Below are 27,311 nucleotides of genomic sequence, written 5' to 3'. Positions count from 1 at the left end.
GTTTTAAATTGGCTAAATTTTTCGGATCCAACGTTTGTGTTTTTCTCGAATCTTGAAAAGTCGCCAAATGTGCAGGCCCATGTGAATTGTGAGACAGAGTACCGGTAAAGGATGCCACGCTTGGTGTCCAAGGTGGTTCTCTACCTAGGATTTTATATATTCGGTATAGTACTCTAATGTAATAATATCATATAGAGATGACGAAGGAGAATTTATTATTATTTGTATATCTTTTTTTGAAATTTTATCTCACCAGACCCTGCGGGGGCGTGCCCTCAGTAGAAGTCACTAGATTCTAAAGTTTTGCATTGCTTGCTCAAAGTCGCGTACTGGCCAGGTTGATCTCCGAGTCCAGAACGGTGCTCAGTTCGTCCACCTGTTGACTGCTGATTATGCTGAGACGATTTGTGATCCCCGCCTCCTCCGCTCCCGTTAACACCCCCACCTCTATAAACGGTAAACAAAAGAGAACAAAGTTGCAGCATTATCTTTCTCTTAGATGATTCCTTGTCACTTAACTTATGTCAGTTTAAATCAATTAATCTAAATAAAAAAAAGAAAATGTAGATGTTAACGATGATGAAAATTAAATGAACAAAAAATCAAACAATTATGAATTATGCGTGAAGATGTAATTCGAGCGTCACTAATGAATTTAATATCGTTTGAACATTCGTCGTTGAAACATCGAAACATTATAATTCATACAAACATGTTAAAATACAGTCAATGAGAGAGTAATAAAAAAAAATAACATCGAACGCACACAGTTACCGTGTTCGATTTAATCACGTAGTTTTAATGAAATAGCTGTTAGTTCGAGGTAACGTGATCAAAAGATAAAATCGGTATTCACTCACTATCCTGTGCACTGTAGTATGTTCTATATAACAACGAAAGCGACATTCAGAAAAAGGCGCAGCGGAGCCTTGCGTTGTTAATCGCTAAAGCTTGGACATTCGCTTTCTAACATTTCCTTAATAATAAAATACTGTAGATTTTTTATTATTTTTTCCTAGCAGTTCGGTAAAAAATTTGGTATAGAAAACTCATGTCCATGCTCCATTTTATAACACTGATGCTTTAAACTATTATTCTCTATGATATCAAGTAACAAATTCGTTTAAATAAACATCGCTGAAAAGCGATTTTTAATGCACATTGCCTATAAAAAAGTTGAACAACTCATCAAATCTATTCTAAGCAATCAGCAATGATGGCATTAGAAAAACGGTATTCTCGCGAAAATATTTAAACGCACCGACATCGTCTCAGTGAAAGTCTTTGAATATTTCATTTGAAAGATCTCGTTTGATAAAAGTACGAGTATGTAAAGGAGAAAAAACATAAAAAAGTCTCATGCACAAACTTTAACATGCTCTCGTGCAGCTGACGTGCTCGAGCAGTCGCAGTAGCGTAGGACGGCGGGGGCGGCGTTAGCAAGAGAGGCTGCTTAATGGTATTATGGGTGCCATGAGCATTTGGATTAAGAGAAGGGGCTGTAGGCGGGTACGACCCTTGGCCACGAAGGGTCCTAGCTGCTATCGCTTGAGATGCTGCCGATGGTGGCAAATATGGATCTTGTTCATCCACTTGATGGTAATCTCTTCTAGAACAAATCGTAACAGGCATCATATTTTGTTCATTCATTTCTTCATATTTGATTAAAAATTTAATCTAAACTAACCGTTTGCGTATATATATCCACGTGTGAGAATCAACCCATACCAAAACAGTAAAAAATAGTCCACCGGCTAGACTCGCAAGTAGCATGAAGGTAAGGCCGTATCTGAAAAGTATGATCTTGATGCAAAAGTTTATGGAACACCGCGTAACGCGATGAGAATAATTAGAAAAATTATCATCGATTGAAATTAATGCTTACAATCCCAAGTGACATAAACTTTTAGCAGCATGAACATATTGCTTGTGAAGTGGCTTACAGTCTAGTAACGTTGCTAGACCAGATACGAGTCTATTGACCGCGTTAACGTCAGTTGAGAGGCTACTCAACTTGGGCTTTAGTTGATCATGCTGTTCCTTGAAGAGTTCTACCGCTAAACGTGTAACAGTATTCAAGTTTAGCCTCATATTTTCTACAGCTCGTTGTCCGTCTCTTAGTCTCTGTGTAAAAGGATTCGTGCGAGTGTTCTCGCAATGCGTGTAATACGAGAGTACCTCAGAGGCCAAAGTGGAGGGTACCGATCTAGTTAAATAACCATCCGGTGACACGCAGAGATCACCGAGGGCAACCGACGTTGCTAAGTAAAGAGAGGCCATCAACCAAGAAACTATTACCGCAAATAGTCCGAATACAGAAAATCTGAAAACGATCGAACTTATTCATTTGTTGATTTTATATTCAAGAGAAAAAAAAAAAAAGAAAAAAAAAAGAGAATTCTTTTGTTCATTTTTTTTTTATTTCTAAACACTTACGTAATTAGAACACATCTCGAGTGTCTAGCAACTCCGACTACTAATACAACGCAAAGAACAAGAAGTGCACTCAGTACCGCCATAGTAATGGGCCACCTCAGTTGCTCGATTTTTTCTCCCATGCTAATGGCTCCTGCAAGACTGATCCCGCTTAATGGCTTTCGGATTTCGAAGCTTCGGTTGACGGCAATGCTCGTGTTTTGTTTCATACTATTCAATGCTACCAATAGTAAACCCAACATTGTTTTGTTGCTAACAGGTGCATCAAATTCGTCCCCCAAAGCAGTCAACTGCCGCTGTACTTTCTCTTGTAATGTCGCCTCTATGGTGTCTGTCTGTAGAGAGAAAAAGATATTTTCTATATATACATATATACATCTATTTATTTATTTTTTTCTTTTATTCTAAATTTAACTAGTCGTGCAAAGAGCCGTTCGACTTTCTCCACGTTCTACTTAAAGGCTGGATCAAGATACATTTTCGATACATATCCGTTTCCAATAAATGACGTTTTATATTAAGCAACGCGAAGGAAACGCAGATTGCAGCATGCAAGAGAGAAAGAGAGAGAGAGAGGGGGGGAGAGGGGGAGAGAGAGAGAAAGAGGGAGGGAGAGGAAGAGAGAAAGAGAGAGAGAGAGAAAGACAGAGACACTTGATAATCGTATCGACCTCGATACGATGGATCTTGACTCGAGTAATACCGCAAGAGTAGTTATAATTTACGATGACGGCATTTGAGTCCATCGAGTTTTCATATCGATACAGAACAGAAAATGCAGTGAAATGAAATTCGAAACGTTCAAATGATTCGATTATTGGCAATTCGGGATCGAACGATAATTTAGAATCGTTGCTGCATACTATGAACGAAAGAGAACGTGGTTATTGTCAATGGTCAATCGTCGTTATCAATCGAATCTCTATTGCAAATTTTCTATCACTTTTGTAGCCATATGTTGTATGTAAATTATTGTTTAATTAAAATATACATATATCTCATTGAATATGTTAATAGATATAATTATACATTGAATTTGAATAATTTGATATAATGAAGATATATTTATATTGTCCTCAATTATTTTCATGATATCTAGAATATTCTGATATCTATTTAGACCTTGAAGATCGTGGAATTTGTCGAATAATATTCCAAGCAATTCGAAATATCTTGCGATCCAGTATCAAACACGAAACGCGTTTCATTTGGAATGGCACGTCTTCGAGGGATAGTTTAGTTTATTGATCGAGGTTGAACCTGGTTTCTCACGCCCATGAGGATCCCGTCGACGTTCTTCGCTGCCGCGACTAATTGTACCAAACCATTGTGAACGTCGTCATTGCCGTAAAGGCCAACAGCGACCGCTCCGCAGCAGAGCAACGCAAGGATGGCCAGTGAACACTTCAGCAGGGTTATCGACCTCCTGGGCCGCGGCTTCCGGTCGCAGCATCTCGTTACTAGATAAACCAACAGTACCAGTAACGTCAGGATCAACCAGGCCGCAGGAATACTCCCGAGGATACCCAGGCTCTGTAATTATTAACGATGATCATTAACATTTCTCTTTTTTTTTCATTTGCTTTTTAATTTTTTTATTTCTTTTTCTTGTTTCGTTTAGAAAAACTTTTATCGCATTGATATCATTAAAATGCGAATGGAAATTTTTATTCCATAATATTTGAAAACATTAAAAAAATATTGTATATACTAGGATTATCATCAATGAACTGAATTCGTTTGAAATAATTTATATCAATTTATTGATAATTTTCTAAGATCTATATTTGTTTAATACATTTTTCAACGTTACAAGTTTGGTTTCTCTAGAACATCGTTTCTGAAAAAAAAAAAAAATTCGAGCCAGAATTAGCCGATTAGAGGATGTGTGGAGAAAAAATAAGTGAAAATGAGTCGAGCAAAGAAGCGCGCATGTATGTTTATGTGCGAGTTTCAGAGGGTGGCTTATTGAAGGGCGAGGCTAAAAAAATATGTTGAAGCGGGATAAACAGTCCTCCTGGTGTTCCCAATTACCACGACTCGGTGTCGCGTCGAGGGTGCTCAGACGTGGGTCTCCGTCATCCAGAGGCTCCAGCAGGCACCACCTTTCCTGACTTGGTTTTCACCAAGTTCTTTATGGGAATCTCGACTACGAAGTAACTCAATCCTACTCATCTCTTACTTACTCCCTATCGCAAAAGCAATGCATTCGCACGAAATTTCGCATTTATTCGTATCCCTCGAATCCAACACCGCCATCACCACCATTACTCTCTTCGACGTAACACCAAAGATAGGGAAAAAGAGAAAGGGAGAGAGTTAAAACGAGTTCGCTTTTTCAAGAACTACCTCCGACGAATATTCAAGTGTAACATAATTTCCCTGCAAAACTATGGCTTTTTTTTATTTTCTCTTCCTTTTTTTTTCTTCTTTAGTGGAAATCATTGGTCAATTATTTAATTTTTTATATTGTTCTAATCAATCGTTATCTACTTTCTGTATAATTTTTAACTTGAAAATAACGTGGTACAATCTAGTAGAATGAATTTTCAATTTTCAATTAGTAATAATATATAATTCACTGTATATATAATTTATTCAAATCATCATTGTCGTCATCGTCGTTGTCGTTGAAACGATCGAAATTGGAACATCATTATTGTCCTATTGTGATCGTCATATATGTAAATGAACATGATTGTACAAGATTGTAGGAGTAATTTTTGATTACTTAAACGATACATCCGTCAATGATTACCTAGGAAAATGTATCTTTATTAAATACGTACACGTACATACATAATATATTTATATAGTACAAAGTACTCAAGGATATTCGTAGATAGGAGAGTTGATTTAAACATCAAAGCTTGCTTGACAGAGCACCGAAAACTCAACGTAGTCAAACATCTCATATATACCTGTCCTGCATTATAGTTCCGGTCGTTGATGTCATTGTAAACAATGGGTCAGTTCGTTCCGAGACGTCGAGCTTTACGTGGACTCCATTTCACTGACTTCGAGATACGAGTATTATTGTCTTCTTAATAAAGACGTAATATTTACTCGAGCGATTCTTTGCACTCACTGCACATTATATTTCATTATTATATCATCTCCCTAACAAGTTAATAGATTTATTAACTCTGTGATGTCAAACTCGTATCACATTCATAGTTATTGAATAAACGTATGTATATATGTTTTCTTCAAAATTAATAACGATATCTACTATATATATATATATATAAAATGATAGAATCTATGATAATGTAAAATCTCCATGAGACGATAAATTAATAAACTCGAAATATCAAACTATCGTATTAATAAAATACTAGAATTATAATTAATATAACGCTTTTAATCCCTTGGTAAGTGATTTTTATTAATTAATTATAAATATTTTTTAAATCGTCAATATATATGAATAGTTTGAACTATATAAATAATTAAATATCGGTATTGTATTTATTATATTACGTACTGATATTTTATAAAATTCTAATTAAATATTCAAAAATACTGATCCAATAAATAGGAAACTTAATACAAATGATGTTAAATAAAAATATTTCTTGCAATAAAAATGTGTAGTTATGTATACTGATATACAATTCAAGTGTTGTCGCCAAGACTTGAGTTAAACGAGCGTCGAAAGATTTGATTAGTTGAAAAGTAAACAAGACAAGAACAATGCCGTTTTTTATGAACTATGAGTTGAACAAAATAATAATTGACAAATGTGATAACATAATGATTTCGTGCATTAAAACGAATGGGATATTACAATTTTAATATAAATTATGATCGTTAACAAAAGCTAATATCCACAAAATTCAAATTTGACTCTGTCTAAGCAAAGTTGAAAATGAGATAGCGTGAGGATGAAAAGATAAAAAGGAACTGTGAATGTTGAGCGATGAGTGTAAGAGAAAGAAATAAAAGAATAAAAAGGACGAAACGAAAAGGTTAGAGAAGTAAATGGAAGAAGGAGGAGGAGAAGAAAAAGAGAAATTCGAGTAGTAGAACGAACGAACGAACGAACGAACGAACGAACGAACGAACGAACGAACGAACGAACGAACGAACGAACGAATGAACGAACGAGTTAGCTGGACGTCACGGGTTGCAGTGGCAGAATCAACATGGAAAGCACAATGGCCCGGGAAAATTCAAACAATGCACAAAGGCATCGCATAATGCGCCTAGGGGCAATGTGTGGGTTTTAACGGGCAAGGAACACTCGTTCTCCACCTCCTCCATCTCCATCTCCACTTCCATCTCCACCTCTTTCTCTTACTCGTTGTCGTCGTCGTTTCTGGAGCGGCTTCGTCAAAATTTCCGAGAATACATTTTCGCGAAAAAAGAAAAATGAAAAATAAGAAAAGAAAAAAAGAAAAATTCAAACTCCACTCCAAAACCGTCGTCTCTCCATTTTTCTCTGCTTCTTCGTATATTCGTTCCTATGTATAGATATGTATTATATGTGTATATGTATGTATTGAAAATCATCGAGAGAGAAAAATATTTTCCTCTGAACGATATTGCTGTACTTTTGAAGCATAAAAAAATTTTTAGGTATATATTTTGACATATTTGCTAAAGGTTCATTTCGAATTGATAGGGTATATTGAAATATTCATAGCTAGAAAAAGCACGTTCGATATAATATGAATAAATGCATTTTTCTCTGTATCTAAATACAAATGGTTTATCGACATATACATATATACATACATACATACATCTTGTCTTACAGAGTTACTTGAATCGACACGACAAAACTGACATCGTTATCGACATTTTTCGACAGTTTCATCGTTCTATTACAAAAGACGGTCGAGCTTTTCAGATTTGAAAATCGGGAATCGCTAAAAGCAATCGTGAATGTTCGGAAAAGTTTAGATAAATCGAAAATAGGTCTCTTGTATCGTATTTACATACATATATACATATATAAATTAATGTAAAAAACAAAATATGGGTTCTTATAAAATAGTAATCATCGATTTCATTGAAATAAATGATCTAACCTCAAGATAAATCTCGGAATGTGGATTGAATGTGTTGTTGACTGAATGAAGAGAGACGTTAAGATGTGGCAGACTGTGGAAGACCCTTGCTAATTGTGGTACTGTATATTGTTCGGGAAGCTGCTGACCACCCGCCATTTTGGAGAACCCTTGACTGCCGAAAACCCCGTTGAAGAACTTCTCCTTCTCGTCAAGACATGCTACGGTGCACCTGCAATCATTAATCACACATATTTATTTAATTTCATTCAAATAAATTATTTTGCCGAGGCAACTAAACAAAATTACTATGTAATTGAAAATTTTCATCTAATACCATTATAATACTAACAACAACAACAATAACAATAATAACAATAATAACAATAATTTTTATATTATATACATATTTGGAATAATCCGGGCACCAAAATTTTTTATGTAATTTCAAAAATCAATTATTCTGTTTTCAAATTTTGTAGATAATTTTTTTATAAGTTGAAAACAAATGAATCTATAAAGTCTCAAAAAAGAATAATTGACTTTTATGATCATCAAGGAACTTTTGGCCCATAGTGTATAATAATTATGATTATATATACTAATTTTTACATATGTATATGATATTATATATTATGTATAATTATATTATTATTATTATAATTATTATTATTATTATTGTTATTATTATTATTATTATTATTATTATTATTATTATTATTATTATTATTATTATTATTATTATCATTATTATCATTATTATTATGATTATAAGGACAAAAAGTGTAATTTGAAGTTGTTCCAAGATAAAAAATGATAGAGAAAGTAGAAGGAAAATTGTATTAACGATGAAAAAGATGGAAGAGAAAGTAATTTGGATAGGAGACTGTGCTTAGTATCGAGGCAGGTCTCGATATCATTTAATCTCTGTCGGATGTCGCTTCGACATCGACTGGATGGCCTAAAACGCTTCACCGGATCGATTCAATCACGATCGAAACGCCGTAGTAAGAGCAACGAGTGTTTAACTAATGAAATTGCTGCCAGCTGTGCTAGTCTTCTGTCATATTTCGATCAATCAATAATACTTTTATTTCTCTTTTTTTATTCGTTTAAATTGTTAACTATGTAGATATATTTTTAATATGACGAATATCATTCATCCAATACTAAACATACTACATATGCAGCTGGTGTAAAATTGAATTAAATTATAACAAATTTCTTTTAAAAAAAGCCAATAATTTTATTGATATCAAATTCATTGATATTATTGATAGAATATGTCCAAAAAATTGTCATTTCTTTAGGCGATAAAAAGAAATTACTTTTTGTTATTTGAATTGAAATATTATTAAAAATTAAAAATTATTCGTAAATTTAAAATATTTTAGAAATTTTAAAATCACAATGAACTAAAGAAAAAACCAAAAAGATAAAAAAAAAAGGTCTGTAAAACACACCCCATCACAGACAGATTGCCGTGTCTGGATCACGTTCATGATGTTTCCGCGTCGTGCCCGTGTCGTTTCCGCATTGAGCCCGCATCGTTTTAACGGCAGTAAATTCTCCATGTGTTGTATCGTTTAATATTGACACATTTATTTCATTATCTGGGTTTTATTTTTATATATCTATTTAATTACTAATTTTATATATATTTAACTTTATAGTTATAGTATATTTATATAATTACCTTATAATTATATTTAGATATACACGTAAAGTTAATAAATTTGAATGCAATATTTTATTGTTTATATATCTATATTTAAATATATAAATATATAGCTATATCGCATAAAAATTGATCTATTAAGTTCAGAATTCTTTTCATCAAGAATCTTTCGGAAATAAAAAGAGACAATTATTAATGCAAACAGCGACGTGTAAATAATGAAATCGGGTCGATTCAAAATTTAATCGTAAGGCGAGAAAAGCTTATTATAGAATAACGATCAATAGGCGGCAATTTGCAAACGTTAAACGACACAGTATCGTGTTGTACCATATAGAGTAGCTTTATTTATTTCCACATTTCTTTTCTCATGCATTTTCATGACTCATTAAAAGTTGGCAAGACTGGTACTTGTGCCCTTTGCATATAACACCGACGACACGGTTCCGACTCTTTGTCACGAGAAATACCAAGCGGCCGTTTAAAGGAGTCGACCGTTCTCATAAATAAAAAGAGGTCGAAGAAAGAGTTTGTGAAAGAGAGAGAAAGAGAGAGGGGGGTGGGAGAGAGACTCTTTTTCTCTTTCCTATACACTAAACTTACACCAAGCGTGAGAACAGTGGGTCAACGATGCCGACACTTGCTTCCTTCAAAATCGTCATAAAATCTACACGAAAAGATTGATGAGAGAAACAGAGAAAATGAGAGAGAGAGAGAGAGAGAGAGAGAAAGAGAGATTAAATAAAAGTTACAAAATACAAATATAAAGGAATGTGTAACTTCAAAGTTACATGTAGAATGTTAGAATTATAGAATGTTAAAAGAGAATGTATAAGATATCATTTTTGTTTGTTTCACATCAAAGAAACATCATTAACTACATAAACTTGTTTTTTACATTAAACGTTTATTATGAACACGTTGACATACATTATTCTTTCTGTCATAACTTAATGCTTGTTATTCTCATTAAGTTACTTCGAAGTCGTTCTTCCAAGAAGTCACTTCGACGTAAAAAAGAAAAAGTAAAACAAGGATGGTCGGTCGTTCTCCAAACACTTCCCCCGGTATAAGTGTGTTTATTATAGAGCTCACTTCCATTAAAGAAAAAGTATGCTTGTCGTAAAAGAAAAGGGTGGAAAGAATCGTTTTCCACGATCAGCATAATCGAATCGATTTCAAGCGAGCTTATCGTAAGAAGAAACTTAGCTTAGAACGGAAACGTTTTCTCGATAGTAACTATCTGCTCGATGAGTCGTCTAATTTTAAAGAGAGAGGGAGAAAGAAAGAGAGAGAGAAACGATATCTCTCAAAATTACTTTCATACTTATGCGAGGATAACGTAAGATTTTATTTAATCTTATATTAAATCGATCGACCGTTTTTTTTCTCATTAAATTAGAAATACTATCTTCGATAAGCATACTAAGGTATAGAAATTTTGTTACCAAACAAATTTTTTCTACTTTTACTTGAAATTCTACGATTATCTCAATATTTTTATGTTAAAATTTGTGTTTTCAAAAAAACGTTATACGATAAATTAACACTTTCTTAGAAGATAATATGTAACGAAAGTATATTGATACATTTGTAAGTACCAATTATAATGATTTATTCGAGTTGATATATATTATATATATATATGTATATAAATCATATGTCTTTTATTTATGTTAATAATTGTACTATTATCTTAAATTTATTTATTCATGTAATAATTTGCTAAGAAATTAAAAAAAAATTCTATGATAAATTGGCACTTTATCAGGAATATTATCAAAATATATAAATATTAATCGAAGTAATTCATTCAAGTTGATAAATTAATTACATTATCATAATAGAATTATAAATACATATTCATTTACGCACAAATATATGTACGTAATACATAAAAATTGTCAATCGTTTAAATTAGCCCGTATAAAAAGTTAAATAAAACACGACCAACTATGTATCACTAATTGCAAGAATCACTGTAAAGAGAAACCTCAGTCTTGCATTTTTAATTAAATTAAATCACTTCGCGTGGGTTCGTTAAATAGACGTACATATGTAATTGAAAGGAAAGATCACGCGTGCATTAATCGTCATGATTTGGCGAAATGCACGAATGAAGATAATACGGTTGGTCACGTTGTCCGTGGCTGATGACAACGATGATCAACATTTGCTGCTGTGGTCGTTGAGTTCACATGAGAGAAAGAGAGAGAAGAAGAGAGAGAGAGAAGAGAGAGAGAGAGAGAGAGAAGAGAGGAAGGGAGAGAGGGAGAGAGAGAGAGAAAAAAACAGAATCACCCAAAAGACTCGCATATCTTCATTTCTGTTTGATTGTATTACTTATAAACAGACTTAGTGCGTCATCCTATCGACATTTTAACGACGACTTATCACGGAATACTTTCTTCTACGTGATTACTTAGAAAACTTGTGATTATTAGTAAAAATATAGATAAAGAAATTGCTGTGACTATATGTATGATATATAGGGTGACGGTGAAATATTTTCCATTTCAATAGAAACGGACGTACGCGGGGAATGTGCGAACGAACGTGCGAACGAATGAATGAATGAACGAAATGTATAACTAAAATTCCCTCGAGAAGTGATCTATTATATATAATAATAAAAAAATTTTGTCTCTAAAGAGGGAACACATTTCGTGCTTCAGTAAAATAAATTTTATCAATACGAACGTTACAGATAACGCGAACAAGATTTGAAAAAAAAAAAAAAAAGAAAGTTAAAGAAGAAAATAAAGTAAAGAAGGAAATAATAATACTTTATCGTAAGAATTATTGCGAGGAAGACGATGATACATTAATTACGTCATTCGCACTATTGTACTAACGTAAATTCGTAGAACACGTTATCTTGACAAATTCGTTTTGAGTTTAATTTGATTGAATTTTTGCCAAGCTTACTTCCTAGAACCTCTTCCACTACTGTTTCAAATACATATACATATATATATATATATATATATATATATATATATATATATATAAATGTGTGTGTGTGTGTACTAATGGTAATCTTGAAAATCGAGGTATACAAGTTAACTCTTAAAATGAGGTATATATATCATTGCCAAGCTTGGTAATCGCGTTATCATCTCTTGCGACTTATTCACGCTCTTGTAAGATGCGTTTCTCAAGCAGTTCGCGGAAGTCGATGTTGTTGATTTATGTGTATCTTATGATGCGATTTCTCGAATTGCGTAAAAGCCATATGAAAAGCCCAACTTATGAGTTACTCGAAGGAGTAACACGATTTTAATGAATAAGATAAATTCGTCAGCTACAAATGAATTCCTTATTGGTTTTAATTCAAGTATCTATACATAATTAATATACTCTGAAATAGAAATTGATGAAAATTGTTAATCTTTTTATAATGCTATATAACTTTAAAGTTATATTTTTACATATATTTTTAAAACTTTATTACATTTCTTTGCTATAAAAATAAAAACATATATATTCTTATATGTATATGTTTTGAACTGTATTAAAAATTTTTTATCATAAAATTAATTGTTTACTAGACATAAATTATAGTTAGTATAGTATAGTTACGCTGTTTCTCTATTTTTTAATTATCTTTTCTAAATATTGCAATGCAATCGATTGTCTATCTCGAAAATATATTTACATAATAATACTAATATCACATTTTATAATAAAACCCTTTAAATGTGACACAATTTATCTAATACGATGATCAACATTTATCAAATTTATAGATCTAATTTTACTTTATAAATTGTACGCATTATTTACTTTATAACGTATGTATATCTTATACATAGGTACTTGCGTTATTATGCGCTGCATAAGAGTAAACTAAATCGTCAATTAAAACGCGGATTTATAGTTTCTTTCTTTGCTTCAATTTTTCTTTTTCTTTCGTGTTTTTTTTTTTTTTAATTTCTTTTTATTTATGTTCACTTTGGTTCTTCATCTTTTTATCTATCAAAAAAGTAGCGTATATACAAGCGCAAAACTGTATTTAAGTTCTACGTCTAGAAAGAGAAAGAGAAAGAGAAAGAGAGAGAGAGAGAGAGAGAAAGAGAGAGAGAGAGAGAGAGAGAGAGAGAGAGAGAGAGAGAGAGAGTTCGAAGACAAAAGCCTGAATTTTTACGTAAATACCAAGCATGAAGAAATAATTTTTTTTTTTTTAATATTTTAATCACCAAGAGAGACAAATAGTGGAAGCTTCCTCCTTGGAGGAAGGGATGAAGAGCGAGAAATAAAAAAGGAGAGTGGGTCAAAAAGTGGAAGAAAGAAAAGGAAAAAAGAAAAATATTACTCTACGCAGTACGTGCTTCGTTAATTTTTTTCCTTTACTTTTTACATCTACATTTTATGATTTGTAACGTACAAATGTATAAATATACGTTATAACAATCTTTTTCTTAATCACGAAATATTTTTTACCGATAACATTAATTTTTAATGATTTACATACATGAAAAAAACATTCGCATATTCGTGCTTGATTAGACATATCAATTAGTTTAAAATATTATTGTAGAAAAGCAGATAATAATTATCATTACATTAAGATAAGAACTTTGATGCACAATGTCATTTATTATATACATTGATCTAAAGATTAAAACACAAAAAACACAAAATGATCTTCTCTACGATCTATAACTCAATTTATATTCATGTCTTTTTTATATTGTGAATATTATATTAATTTTAATGTATAAAATTTTATATTAAATATATATGATAAGTAAGTTTTAATACTTAATATTAATAAAATTCAAATTGTAAAAACATGAAAAACTTTGGATACTAAATAAATATTAAATTTATGACGATAAAATGAAATGAATTTAAAAATAAAAAAAAAAAAAAAAAAAAATAAAAAAAAATAAAAGAAAAAACATTTATATAAGTGTGTAATTTGAAAATTACACAAGATTAATCTATTCATCGATTATATCAAAAAATAATAACTCTTAGAAATTACAATTAACAAACATATCGAAGAACAATTTCTCAATCACTGATTTCTTATCAAATAAATAAATAATCTAACCGAATATCAAAGAGTAAGGCGTGGCATAAAGGAACTTGAGGGAGTTGACTATGAATGCAAAAATCGATTGCCGGAAGTTGTTGTTCCGTATCTCTCTCTCTCTCTCTCTCTCTCTCTCTCTTTCTCTCTCTCTCTCTCTCTCTCTCTCTCTGTCTCTCTCTCTCTCTTGCTCTTTCTATCCTTGTACGTATATATGTGGATGTATCTGTATATGGGTGTATGCACGAGCACGGTCTCGTTTCCTCTTCATGACATTGCTAACATTCTAGAATTCACAGTATATCCTTCCCAAAGGGATACGTGCTCATATTAAGACCAACAAGGAACAAAAAGAAAACTTTAGTCACTGTTGCAAAGCAAAATGCAATTATTCTCGCCGTTACCGACCGACTTATTGTTCCTAACAAATAATAATATAGAGCTTTAATGAGATACGAACCTGTTACATCTCTCTGTGTTGCTGCTAATGCTTCAATCGCAAATAGTTCGTTGTCTTTCCTATAGAAAACTTTCATAAGTGGAGATCCCATTAAAGTTACGTTATTTTTGTTAGAGATATTATGTTTGAGAAATTATAAATGAAAGAGAAAAATAGAAAGAGAGAGAGAGGGAGTGAGAGAGAGAAATAAAAGGTAAAAAATTAGAAAAAGGTTCGACGATTTCAAGATTCACAGAAAAAGTGTGTGTATGTGTGCGTGTATATGAGAAAGATGGAAAGAGAGAGACGACAACCGTGAAGGCTATTTAATCTGTAAAGACGTTTTCGTATTCCATGGGAACGTCGTGACCTACGTTAAGAAAAGAAAAGGAAAAATACAAGAAGAAATGAAGGAAAGAGGGCGTGGTGAGACGTGTGTGTAAGCCCTTTTCCAATTTCTTCTATTATTCCGGGTTTTACGTGTCTAAGGTTGAATTCGAGAGAACCAATAATATCGTTCAATGAACATTGCGACCCTGGAATTTGCGATACACGGCTTGATTGTTCAAGAAATAAAAAAAAATTTTCTTTGTGTAAAAAAGTTTTCGAAAAAATTTGTTCTCGGTAATAATAAATAGTTGTTATTATTAAACCAATAATATTATAGCATTATAATAATATAATAATAATAATGAAAAAAAGAAGAAAGAAATATAATGAACTTATAGATTTCTTTAGAAAAAAATTTGTTGATAATAATAAATAATTCTAACTAAGCCAATACATTTTAACATTATAATAATACATATATATGATACTACTAATATAAATATACGTACTAATATCCATAGAATATAATGAATATAATAATTTATCAAGTGATCATAGCTACGATACAAAAAAAAAAAAATAAAAAAAAACAAAAACTAAAAAAAAGTAAATCGCGAATAAATCATGACTAGCGATCAATATAAAATGCACTCATTTTTATGAAGTGTTGTAACGTTTCACACACGCTCATATATCTCTTATACATCAAAGAGACTTCTAGTGACACTGCTCGTAGTTCCTACTGTTCGTTGTAGGTGTATATTACTTTGAGTATGTACATATTTATATATACATACCTATCAGAAAAAAAGGAAGTAACGCATTTAACATCGCAGAGAAGTAGAAGAGATGCATTTGCCGGAAGAGGAATACAAGATTTTTCAAAAGAAGAAGCAAACGGGAGATTCTCAATCTCTGATCCGCTAGACTGGGATCAACGTACTGCGTATATATAGATACATATATACATACATACATATATACATACATACATGCATACAACATACATATATATATATATATATATACATACATACATACATCATACATACATACATAATAATTTCATAGATATGTTAAACTTTATTAAAGTAAACTTTTATGTATATATATAAACATACACATTTGTGTATACATATATATATATATATATATATATATATATATATATATATACGTATGTGTATGTATATATGCATGTGGAGTCGTAAATGTGACGATTACAAGGATACCAAAGTCGAAGGTAACTTCACATGTCACGGTTTATGCTCAACGAATAAATATGACGGCCAGATGCTCTAACGGAATTTGCTTTCTTTTATTCCTCTTTAGCTTTCTCTCTCTCTCTCTCTCTCTCTCTTTCTCTCTCTCTCCCTCTCTTTTCCTCGTGTATATCTTCGATACGTAAGAAACAGCAGTAACTATTACATGAGAGTCTTTTATAATCAAAATATAAAAGATATTCTTTTTCTTTTACTTTCGCTCCCTCCCCCTCCCTCTCTTTCCCTCCCTCTCCCTCTCTCTTTCTCTCTTTCTCTCCCTCTCTCTCTCTTTCTTTTATGTATGAAACATACATATGTTCAAAAAGAGAATTAATTATTACATTAAAGCAGAGATTCCGAAAAAGTGAATGGCGTTTAAATATTAAAATGTATGTAAAAATAATTTACATATTCATTAAGTGAGTTTTACTCATAAAAAAATTATCAAATGAACAATTCAAAGATGATTCATTTAAAAATCACTTGAAAATTGCTTTCCTCCTAATTTTTCTCAACTCGCAAATCTATATCACATCAATTTTTAATTGCTTATCAATCCCCAACATAATAGACTTACCCCGTAATTAGACTTTCGAATCTATTATGTTAAATTAACGTTTTCATAAGTGCCATCCATTAGAGTATATTATAGTTAAAACATAAAAGATTTTCATAGAAAAGATGTAAAAGGAAAATTTGTCAATGAAAATTTCTAAAGCAAATAGAAATCTTTTATAATATAATAAAGTTTTAGATTGTGGAATATTAACGAGCAAATTATAAGTTTGTTCATTTCTACTCGGCTGGCTTCACGAAGTAGTCGTTAAATGTTTAATTGACTCTCTCACTGAGAGAAACAGAGAGAAATAAAGAGAAAGAGAGAAAGAGAGAAAGAGAGAGAAAGAGAGTCATATCACGAAACGAAATAAAACGATGAATCAAAAGTTTCGTGCTGTTGCAGGATGCATAAGTAGTGGTAACCCAAACGACGTTCTAAAACTGTAACAACTAGCATGTAACATAGTACGTATGTATATATATATATATATATATATATGCGTGTGTATGTATATAAATATATATATATATATATATCAGTGGAGAATTTCGAGGAGGGAGAACTTCAATAATTGAATATTGATCGTTCCTTATTCGATGTCCGTGCCAATTTCCCTTAAAGCGTCGGCGGTCGCATTTTTGCCGAGAAAATGTCTCCGTTGGGAAAACTTTACGGGAAAAGGAGAGGCCACGATATCGACATTTTTCACCCTTATCGATAATAATCCTAAACGATGAGAAAAAGTCCGTGCCCGAAAAGTAACGTTAACGAAAGCAATTAGATATTTTTATGTACTTTCTTTCTTCTTCTTCTTCTTCTTTTTTTTTTTCTTTTTTGTTTTTCATTCGTTTGCAGTTATCATTTTTACGAACTTTCATTAAAATGAAATATCAAGAGAATAACGGTGAGAAAATAAAAAATAATAAAAGAAAAAATTAAATATTTTGTCGTAAATCTAGGCATTTCAAACTCTTTAATAATATATTTTTATAAAGAGTCTCTCTCTCTCTCACTCTCTCTCTCTCTCTTTCTCTCTCTCCCTCTCCCTCTTTCTTTCTCTTTCTTGCTTTTCTTAGAAATTCTCTTATAAATCGTACTAGCATGTTATAACTCGAAGGTGAATTATAAATTTTCTCGAAAGAACAGAGAGCTCGACTCTAAGGTAGAGTAAAATGATCGTAGCAAGCTAGCTAGCTACTGAACGTAGTAACGTCAGTTTCTTTTATCAAAAGGATCGCTTTATTAATTCAGAAACAACGTTATATTCCATACTGTTCTCGTGTACGTACACGTACATACGAACGTAATAGAGACACGCAATAGTTATAATGCATGTATGCCTATCTATTTGAAGTCGACAGGTGAGCTCACGCGCGATTTGCTTCGTGTTAGAGAGGTACATGTATGGGATTATACGCGTGTATGAGCACAGTAGCTAGAACAATGTCACTGCATAACCATCTCTCTCTCTCTCTCCCTTTATATATGTATATATATATATATATATATGTGTGTGTGTGTGTACGCGCGCGTGAATATATGTACATTCGTATCACCTAATGCGTCGTGTTCCCTTATCAAGAAGCATTTACACGTTAGCTGCCATTATACACAGCACGATGACCCGAATTCATTCTAGGTACGTAACTCTATCATCTAGCTATTTTTTTTTCTATTTTCTTTAAAACAGAATTAAACGTTAAAACTCGATAGTATCATAAGTTCTTAATGCTTTGGTAGAATATAAATCGTTTATAAAAAGGGAACATTAACAGGGAATTCAAACGTAGGTATATGTATATGAAAATATGTCCTACATTTCGTTCCTTAGGATAATCGATAATCGTCGGGGTTATTTCTTTTTTTAAATGAACTTAATGAAAATAAATAAAAGCGATATGAAAAAGGATCGTCTATTAATAACCGATAAAGGAGATATTCTTAATTGATCGAAATTTGTCGTAATAAAATATAAATGTTATAAGTATCGCCGATTGTAATTGACAAAATAAGATTTCGTTGATTGATCAGAAAAAAAAATAATCGATAAACGTTCTCTCCTAATTATTAAATTAAACTTAACAATAAAATATGTAAAATAGAAATAATCGTGTAAATAAATTCAAAAAATTTATTATGATTAAATATACATATATATATATACATATATATATATATATATATATATATAAAGAGAGAGAGAGAGAGAGAGAGAGAGAGAGAGAGAGAGAGAGAGAAATAGAATTTATCTTCGCGTAATATAAACAAGATCGTCAAGAGAAATTCATTGAAAAGAAGTTAAAACAATAGATATAGTTTCATCATCGAGTCGTTTAAACTGAGCGGTAACGGCTTCCCTTTTCAGGTCAGATTTCCTTAACTCGTACCAGGAAAATAATATTTCATTGAAGGCTGTTAGAAGGGGTCGACGAGCTCCTCGCTAGGTCGCGTGCTCGCGGCTCGCTTCAACATAGTTTGCATTGCAATTCTACCGGCTAAAAAGTCCTCCTCCCTTTCTCCGCCCCCTTCGTTCAGCTACAAGCTCCAGGGTGTAACGAAAAGCCCGAAGCGTTTACTCGGAAAACTCAAGCCTTTGAAAAGGCGAGAGCAGAGGAGGGACGGGAGCATGGGCGGTGGTGAGGGTGATGGGAGAGGATAAGGTGGGAAGGGGTGAGTGAGAAAGTCTCGGTTGCCTTGGATTTCTGAAGACTCCCGAGGCTTGGCTTTTCTATCGTTCCGCGTTAACCGATGGATAATTTGCTAGAGACGGTAACATTCGTGAAAAGAGGATTCCAGAATCTTCCTTTCTTATTCGCGAGCTTTCTACAATTATGCAAGCTCCCCCAAGAATAGGATGATCGTTCAAAACTTTCTTCAATTCGGCCTACCTATTAACGTAATTTTTTCTTTTTTTTTTTCTCCACTTTTTTATAAGAAACTTTTCGCAATTGTATCGAAAAGATCAATGAAATTCTTTCCTCAAGTTCGATCTTAAAAAGATATTTCAAAAGCATTAGAATAACAAATACTTTGAATTAAATCGAAATCGGATTAACGAAAAGAGAGGAAATTAAATTAAATGACAAATGAGAAGACAGGAATGAGTTTTCGTGATAAACATTGAGCTTTATAAATTTTTTTCTTTTTTCTTTTTTTTTTTAAGAGAGAAAGAGAGAGAGAGAATAAGAGAGAAAGAGAGAGAGACAGAGAATATTAAGTTCTTTTGAGAGTGAACGTCGGCATATTGAAGATTCAAGAAAAGAACGAGAAGATCGACTTCTCACCTTGCATACCAATCGTTCATTGTAAATCGAACGTATCCGTACCATTGATGCATGCATGGCAGTCAGTGACGTATATAGCAATACATCGCCACATTCCAATGACCCACTCGGCTACTCTACTGTGAATTCAATAACGTTTCCGTTCGCTTCGCTTGCGAATTATTGCACGTGCATATACACTCGAATGCATTTGCACCATCACTATTTTGATCTTACGAAATATCTTATTATTATTAAAAAAAAGAAGATTAAAATAAAGAACCAAAATTATGATATTGTAATCAAAAGTTCTAATTGTATAAATTATTGCGTCTTTAAAATTTATAAAATTTTTTAAATTATTTATATCAAATGTATTGTTATTAATATCAAATAATATATGATATAATCATGTTTCTGTAATATAATATATTTATTTTATATTTTAACATTATATCAAATTATATTAATATTATTATATTAATAATAATGTTTAATATGTGTTAATATATTAATTTTTTATTTAAAAATTAATTAAAATATAAATTTTTATGCTTTATTATTATATAAAATTGTTTAAATATTACATATAATAAGGAAAAAAAAAATATGATATTGGAAAATAAAAAAAAAAATGGAATTTATAAAAAGAACCGTATATACTTCATACAAAAAATGTAATGAAACAATTTTTAAGAGAAAAAGAAGAACAAATTTGTCTCTTTTGTCGATATAATCGAGTATTTGTTGAACGGTGACAATACGATAAGAAAATAACATTATTCGCATCAAAGAAGAGAGAACATAGATTGAAAATCGATTTTAATCTTTAGAATAGATCATCTGTAGACAACACGACAGCGCTAGTTTTGATTTCACGGGACGTAAATCGATTAATCGAGCCGTCGCTTTGTTCTATCTCGGCTACGTTTCACTGGTTTTTTTTGTATTTTTTTTTGTACAATATCGATGTGTCTCACTTTACAACGATCGAATTGTGCAACGTAGCGGTAAATAAAGAGTAACTACGGCCAATCAATCTTTTGTAATGCATTGATATCAAACATCGTCAAGCGTTATGGCACAAATAATACTTCTCACATAATTGGAATTTAATAACAATTTTTTTGTAAAAATATAATTTATTTTATACAACTGATTTATCACGAATTATTCAGTTACAATTGATTTATTCAGTTACAATTGTAACTGAACAATTGTACAGATTTTATGTTTTTTATTTTTTTTTTTTTTTTATTTTATAATTGTTTTCTTAATTTTATTTTCTTAAATAAAGCAAAATTCGAATCAAATAATTTCTAAAAGTTGTCATTAAATTTTATATAAAACTTCTTTATATTCTCTTAATACTCTGTAATCTAATTTTTTATCGCCCCTCAAAAGCTTACATAATCTGAAAGTTATAGTGTTACTTATACTAAGTTAGTATATTGTACTATATATTTTACTAATAAATTAGTATTAATAATATAATATAGTATACTATAATACTAATACTATAGTATACTAATATTACAGTAAATTATGTGCAATTCATTAGTACAATATATTACTAAAATATATAGTATAATATATTGTATAACTTAGTATAGTATATTATTATTTTATAATAATATATATTATTATATACACTTTCTTTAGTTTAGGAATATATATATATATATATATATATATATATATATATATTTAATATATGTATACATATATTAAAACATTGAAATTTTGGATATATGAAGTAAAAATTAAATTTGTAGCGACAAAATGAAATGAATTATAAAAAAGAAATAAATGTATTTCATGAGCATGTAAAGTTACATGACGTTATACAGATTTGTAAGAGAATTTAATTAAGAAAAATATTATTTTCCATCTTTTTAATAAAAAAAAATTACAAGAATAAAAAAAAAAAAATAACATGAATGCAGTATTCAAATATGCTATCGAAGAGACATAACTACCGAATTAAAAGGGTAAAGAAGGTGTAAAAACGAGAAGAGAGAGTAAAAGTGAAGTCTGACATGTTGGAGTATCCTCCAACAAATTTTATGTCAAAATTTATCGGTTCCTTTTCAACCGTACGTACCTATACACATACAAGTTCACATTCGACGTACACATAAATAGATACTGCATGTAAAATTTCGGCTACATATAGATACATGAAATTTTTATTGGGAAAACTCGTATCTGTCCCTTCTTTCTTCGAAGTTTTCCATATTTTTTTTTCTTTTTTTTTTATTCCGTGAGTAATCTTATCAACAACCCCATCGAAATTTCCCTTTTCATTCCTTTTCGAAGATATTCGAGAGCCCACGAGTTTTCTGTTTAATTTCCTATGAAAACTGAGTGCGCAAGTGGATTCAGGTGTCGATGATGGTGTAACGACCATCGATAATAATATCGATTTACTTTTAATCTTCAGAAGCGTAACATCCTTCCATTTTTTCCTATTCGAATTATCACGTTACATTATCTCTTTTATCGGTGATAACGATGAGAGAAAAATAATATTAAAATAAATGACATGGATATAAGATGGAGAGTGCTATCAACTTTCAACAACGAAAAATTATGGCTGAGCAACTGTGACAACGTGACGTTGGGGTTGAGTTCTGTGTTATTCGAGTAACGTAAGAAAGAAGTATCGATCGATATCAAGTTAATTAGAATAGAATATATAGAAAATGGCATGATAATAGTTAATAATGGATTAATTAGCTCGGTTCGGTGAATATTTAACGACGAAGTAAAATGAAATGGAGAAAGATGAAAAAAATCAAGGGAAAAAATTATAACTATAATAATAATAATAATAATAATAATAATAATAACAATAATAATAATAATAATAATAATAATAATAATAATAATAATAATAATAATAATAATAATAATAATAATAATAATAATAATAATAATAATAATAATAATAATAATAATAAATATAATAACAATAATAATAATTATTATTATTATTATTTATAATTCACGATATCATTGAAATTTTTATTTACAAGAAAAAAAATCACTACATAAATGATAATAAATAAATCAGCTCGATATTCGATGCAATTCAATAAAATAAATTTAAAAAGACTAGAACGAAATCTAGAAATAAAAGATCGACATATAATAATAATAATAATTACTATTTTTATAACTCATGATTGGATTGAGAATCTGATTAGTCAGTAAATGGGAATGTATGCGTATTAGTATTCCTAGTATGTTTGAAACAACTTGATTTATTTCTCGTATCATAATCACGATTCTTTTCTTCGTAGCAACGTTGAAGCCACAAACGTATCGATCGTTCGTCGTTTTCCTCGAGTTTGTCGCGTGAAATCCAAACGTGCGTTTTGCACGCTACGAAGAACAAAGTCGAGTCAATAGGAATTATCATTTCTTTGCGATCGAGAATAATATTATTTTTCTCGATCGATCAAAAGAAATAAGAAAAAAGAAAAAAAAAAATTAAGATAAGATCGATGTTTCATGGTAAATTCGACTTATTTATAATTTCAAATATCTAAATGTCAAGATAGACGAATTATACCTGGTAAATTTGAATATTTCGAATAAGTTATTATTAAATTAAATTAAATGAGAGTCCATAAATTACATATAATTTATTAAAGTAACAGTAATGTTTCCAGAATAAATGAATACTTATGTAAAACTTTGATATACCACAATACATAAATCTCAACATTGCATACATATTTTCTGTTCGAAATGAGAACGGTACGTACATACATACGTATACGCCATTCCTCACGTATGAACAAACTTTCTGAATGATAAAAAATGTCGCATGAAAAAAAAAAAAAAAAAAAAAAAAAACAAAAAGATAATAATAATAGTAATAAAGAAAAAAAAATAAAGAATAAAAGAAATACTCGAACAAAAACGTGCCTTCCTTTCATAACAATCATTTTATTATTAAACAAGTAAAATAAATAAAAATAAAAAAAATAATATTAAACAAGTAAAATTTCAAATAATTTCAACTTCTCAAAGAATTCTTTTCTCTTTAAGGTTAGTCTTCGTAATCGAAAGAAAGAACATCATAACAAAAAAAAAAAAAAAAATGGAAAGGAAACGGAAGTATACTGTAAGGACGATCGATAAACTCGAGAGCATAGATCGTGAGGTGAACGATCGTTCCATAAATACGCCATGAAAATGGTGCTTGTTCAAGGCTCAAGTAAAGATGTTTTATATACATATATATACATAGATAAATAGATATATAGATGGATAGAGAACAAATTGAACGTATAATGCGTATAAGTGCAACAATAAAGACAACACCTGATCACAAAGATCCATCTTATATCTTCTTATATCGTCGAGCATCGATTCGATTCTCTCGACGATACGTGAGTAATACTAACTAGATATTGCCTGGAAAGAATCGAAGAGATAAAAGAGACACGTAAACGCACCTTTAAAGGTAATCTCGCGTCGTGTTCGAGGTCGACGCACATGCGAAGGGTTAAAGCTCTCTATCTCTCTTTTTCTTTCTCTCTCTCTCTCTCTCTTTTTCCTCATCTCAGTATTAGTCTTTTATTGAAAGTTCCTTTTTTCTTTTTTTATGTTTCAAACAGAAAACAGAAATTCTAAAAAGTATAATTTAATGTAATTCAGTTGAAAATATTTATGTCATTAGTTTATAATATAACAATTTAATTTATAATAAAATATCAGTATTTTAATATCAATATTTTAATTAATATGCTTTGTAAATATATTAACTTATCGATATTTTAAATAGATAGTTAGTATTTATAATAAACCCAAACGTAATCTAGACGTAATCCTGACGCTTAATTATTTATACCGATCAAAATATTCATATATACTGAACATATATTTTACAAAATATTTGCCATTAATTAATATAAATACTAGTGGATATATTATTGAGTGATAACACACACACACACACACACACACACACACACACACATATATATATATATATATATATAGAGAGAGAGAGAGAGAGAGAGAGAAAGAGAGAGTGTTTGGAATTTATTTGAATAAACTTTGAGAGTATCCTTATTTGTAAATGTACTGTTGGATCATGAAATCGAAAAATAGAGAGAAAGAGATATTGAAATTGATTTGGATAAACTTAGAGTAAATCATAGGATGATAAATATGGAAAAGATAGAAAAAGGAGAGATCTTTACATTCATTTGAATAAGCTTCATGAGTACCATTATTAATTGACATATTGTTGAATTATAAAATTGTAAAAGAGAGAGAGAGAGAGATAGAAAGAGAAATCTTGAAAATTGATCGAATAAACATCGTATCATTATTGTTGCATACATTGTTGAATAATAAAGTTCAAAAAGTGAAATAGAGATATTGAAATTCATTTGAACAATATTATTATTGATGGACATATTGAATGATAAAATTGTGTGTGTATGTGTGGGTGAAAAAGAGATAAGAAATCTTGAAATTCATTTATATAAACTTCAACCCTTATCATGTTTGCATACATACACACACATACACACTCACACATACACAAAGAGAGAGAGAGAGAGAAAGAGAGAGAGAAAGAAAAATAGCAAGACGACGTCTTTTGATCGTTCAAAAACGTACTTAAAACAAACCGTGAAAGTTTGAAATAAAAAGAGAACGAGAAAGAACGAAACGAACGTTTTTTCGTGCAATTCGAGTGGAATGTTCGTAGCCGGCTGTAACAGTCCTGGGAAGACGAAAACAGAATGGAAAAAGGATGAAGAAAGGAAAAAGAAGTCTGGAGTCTCTGAGTGCAGTCGAAAAAGTAGACAAGAGTACAACTCTTGCTTGGTTTATGTCTGTATATAAAAGTGTGTGTGTGTGTGTGTGAGAGAGAGAGAGAGAGAGAGGAGAGAAAGAGAGAGAAAGAGAGAAAGAGAAAGAAAAAGACAGACAATTCGGCGAGGAACTTTCTTTCTCTATTTCTTCCTCCTCGTTGTCGTCTCTTATATCACCCTTCAAGTTCGCGCCACCGATCTCTTCCGTCTTCATGAACCCATCTTTCTATTTCTCTCTTTCTTTCTCTTTCGTAAACGAAGAGGGTGAATTTTACGATCTCGAGACACCCGCATCGCGGCACATCTGCGGGTCGCTTTTATATCTCTCTCTTTCTCTCTCTCTCTTTCTCTTTCTCTTTCTCTCTCTCTCTTTCTCTTTCTCTTTCTCTCTCTCTCTCTCTCTCTCTCTCTCTCTCTCTCAAGGCCCAGCCCCTTTCTCTTTCTCTTTCTATCTCTCTCTTTCTCTTACAGAAAATCCACCCTTACTCTCCTTCTTCATCGTTCGTTCGTTTGTTACAGGTAACATATACGTACGTACGTAGGTACGTACGCACGTATGCAGGCACGTACGTTTGTTTGTACGCACGTACGTACGCATGCAGGCCAGACAAGCTGGCAGGCAAGAGCAGCCTGTATGCGTCCTCCACAAGGGTAAAGGGAAAAAGGGGGACAAAGCAGGAAGGGACGTGTATACGACGTATTCTTACACCGGCGCCGCGCGAAGTGCGTGCCCGTGTATCGATCCCGAGAGTACACACCAAAGGCGGGCATGAGCGCCACCAATGTTGTTCCTATTCCTCTTTTCTTCTCTTATCTCGAAAGGAGAGGCGCTGGCCTCTTCTTATTATCGTATACTCGTTCTTTTTCTTAATATCGTTAATGATCTTTCCTCTTGTTCTCATCATTTTCCGTTCTCGTTTCTCGAGAAAATGAAAAATTAAAGAGCTTTAATGTTTCAAAAAAAAAAAAAAAAAAAAAAGAAAAAAAGAAAAAAAAAAAGAAAGAAAAAAAGGAAAAAAGAAACACGACGATATTGAGAAAGAACGAACGAGTTTTTAGATTTTAAAGGTAGAATCGCGTTAAGGATAATGAAACTTTCGTGCATTTACGTTAAAACGTTTAATCCTTACCTTTATTCTCTCACTGAGAAGTCTCGCTTAAGCGACGCACGAGAGCACGACACGCACGTACTATACCCGACGGAGGCCCGAGCCCAACTGAGAGCCGTGAGGGAGTGGGGCGGCGCCTCGGCCAATCGCGGCGCGGCTGCGTTGCGCTCTCACCAGCGCATCCTTCTCTTATGAAGTCTCGCTCTACCGCACGCCGATACTACGAGCAACGACTCTAATGTTCGTCAGGAACGGATCGAGTTCAATCAAGGTCCCTACTCATCGTTACTCTCTTTAGAGTTTATCTTTCGTAGGGGACTTGAATTATTATACGTACACTAC

General features: G+C 31.6%; 1 protein-coding gene across 3 annotated transcripts; it reads right to left on the bottom strand.

The window, feature by feature from the left end:
• Nucleotides 1-3: 3 nt before the first annotated feature.
• Nucleotides 4-27,167, bottom strand: tty (tweety). Of its 3 annotated transcripts, none has more exons than XM_085656105.1 (9): nucleotides 26,991-27,165; nucleotides 7,473-7,683; nucleotides 3,697-3,969; nucleotides 2,437-2,771; nucleotides 1,886-2,323; nucleotides 1,688-1,789; nucleotides 1,370-1,609; nucleotides 254-447; nucleotides 4-144 (listed from the first exon to the last, which is right to left on the bottom strand). In XM_085656105.1, exons 2-8 carry the CDS (start codon nucleotides 7,608-7,610, stop codon nucleotides 276-278), a joined length of 1,698 nt encoding a protein of 565 aa, XP_085512231.1. In that variant the 5' UTR covers nucleotides 7,611-7,683; nucleotides 26,991-27,165; the 3' UTR covers nucleotides 4-144; nucleotides 254-275. The 3 variants fall into 3 exon arrangements, with proteins under 3 accessions (XP_085512231.1, XP_085512232.1, XP_085512233.1); XM_085656106.1 differs by having other exon boundaries at nucleotides 1,370-1,606; nucleotides 26,991-27,164; XM_085656107.1 differs by lacking the exon at nucleotides 3,697-3,969 and having other exon boundaries at nucleotides 26,991-27,167.
• Nucleotides 27,168-27,311: the final 144 nt, after the last annotated feature.

This window comes from Vespa mandarinia, chromosome 3, assembly GCF_050613455.1.
Source record: "Vespa mandarinia isolate Hongniang chromosome 3, ASM5061345v1, whole genome shotgun sequence".
NCBI lineage: Eukaryota > Metazoa > Arthropoda > Insecta > Hymenoptera > Vespidae > Vespa > Vespa mandarinia.
The sequence above is the reverse complement of the archived record's forward strand: the minus strand, read 5'-3'. Positions and strand labels throughout refer to the sequence as shown.

Excerpts from the sequence above, each read along its gene's own strand:
- tty (XM_085656105.1), bottom strand. The coding sequence starts at position 7,610 with ATGGCGGGTGGTCAGCAGCTTCCCGAACAATATACAGTACCACAATTA. Across the intron at positions 3,970-7,472 it reads ATTCCGAGATTTATCTTGAG|AGCCTGGGTATCCTCGGGAG; the intron begins GTTAGATCATTT and ends TAATAATTACAG. Across the intron at positions 2,324-2,436 it reads TCGAGATGTGTTCTAATTAC|ATTTTCTGTATTCGGACTAT; the intron begins GTAAGTGTTTAG and ends GATCGTTTTCAG.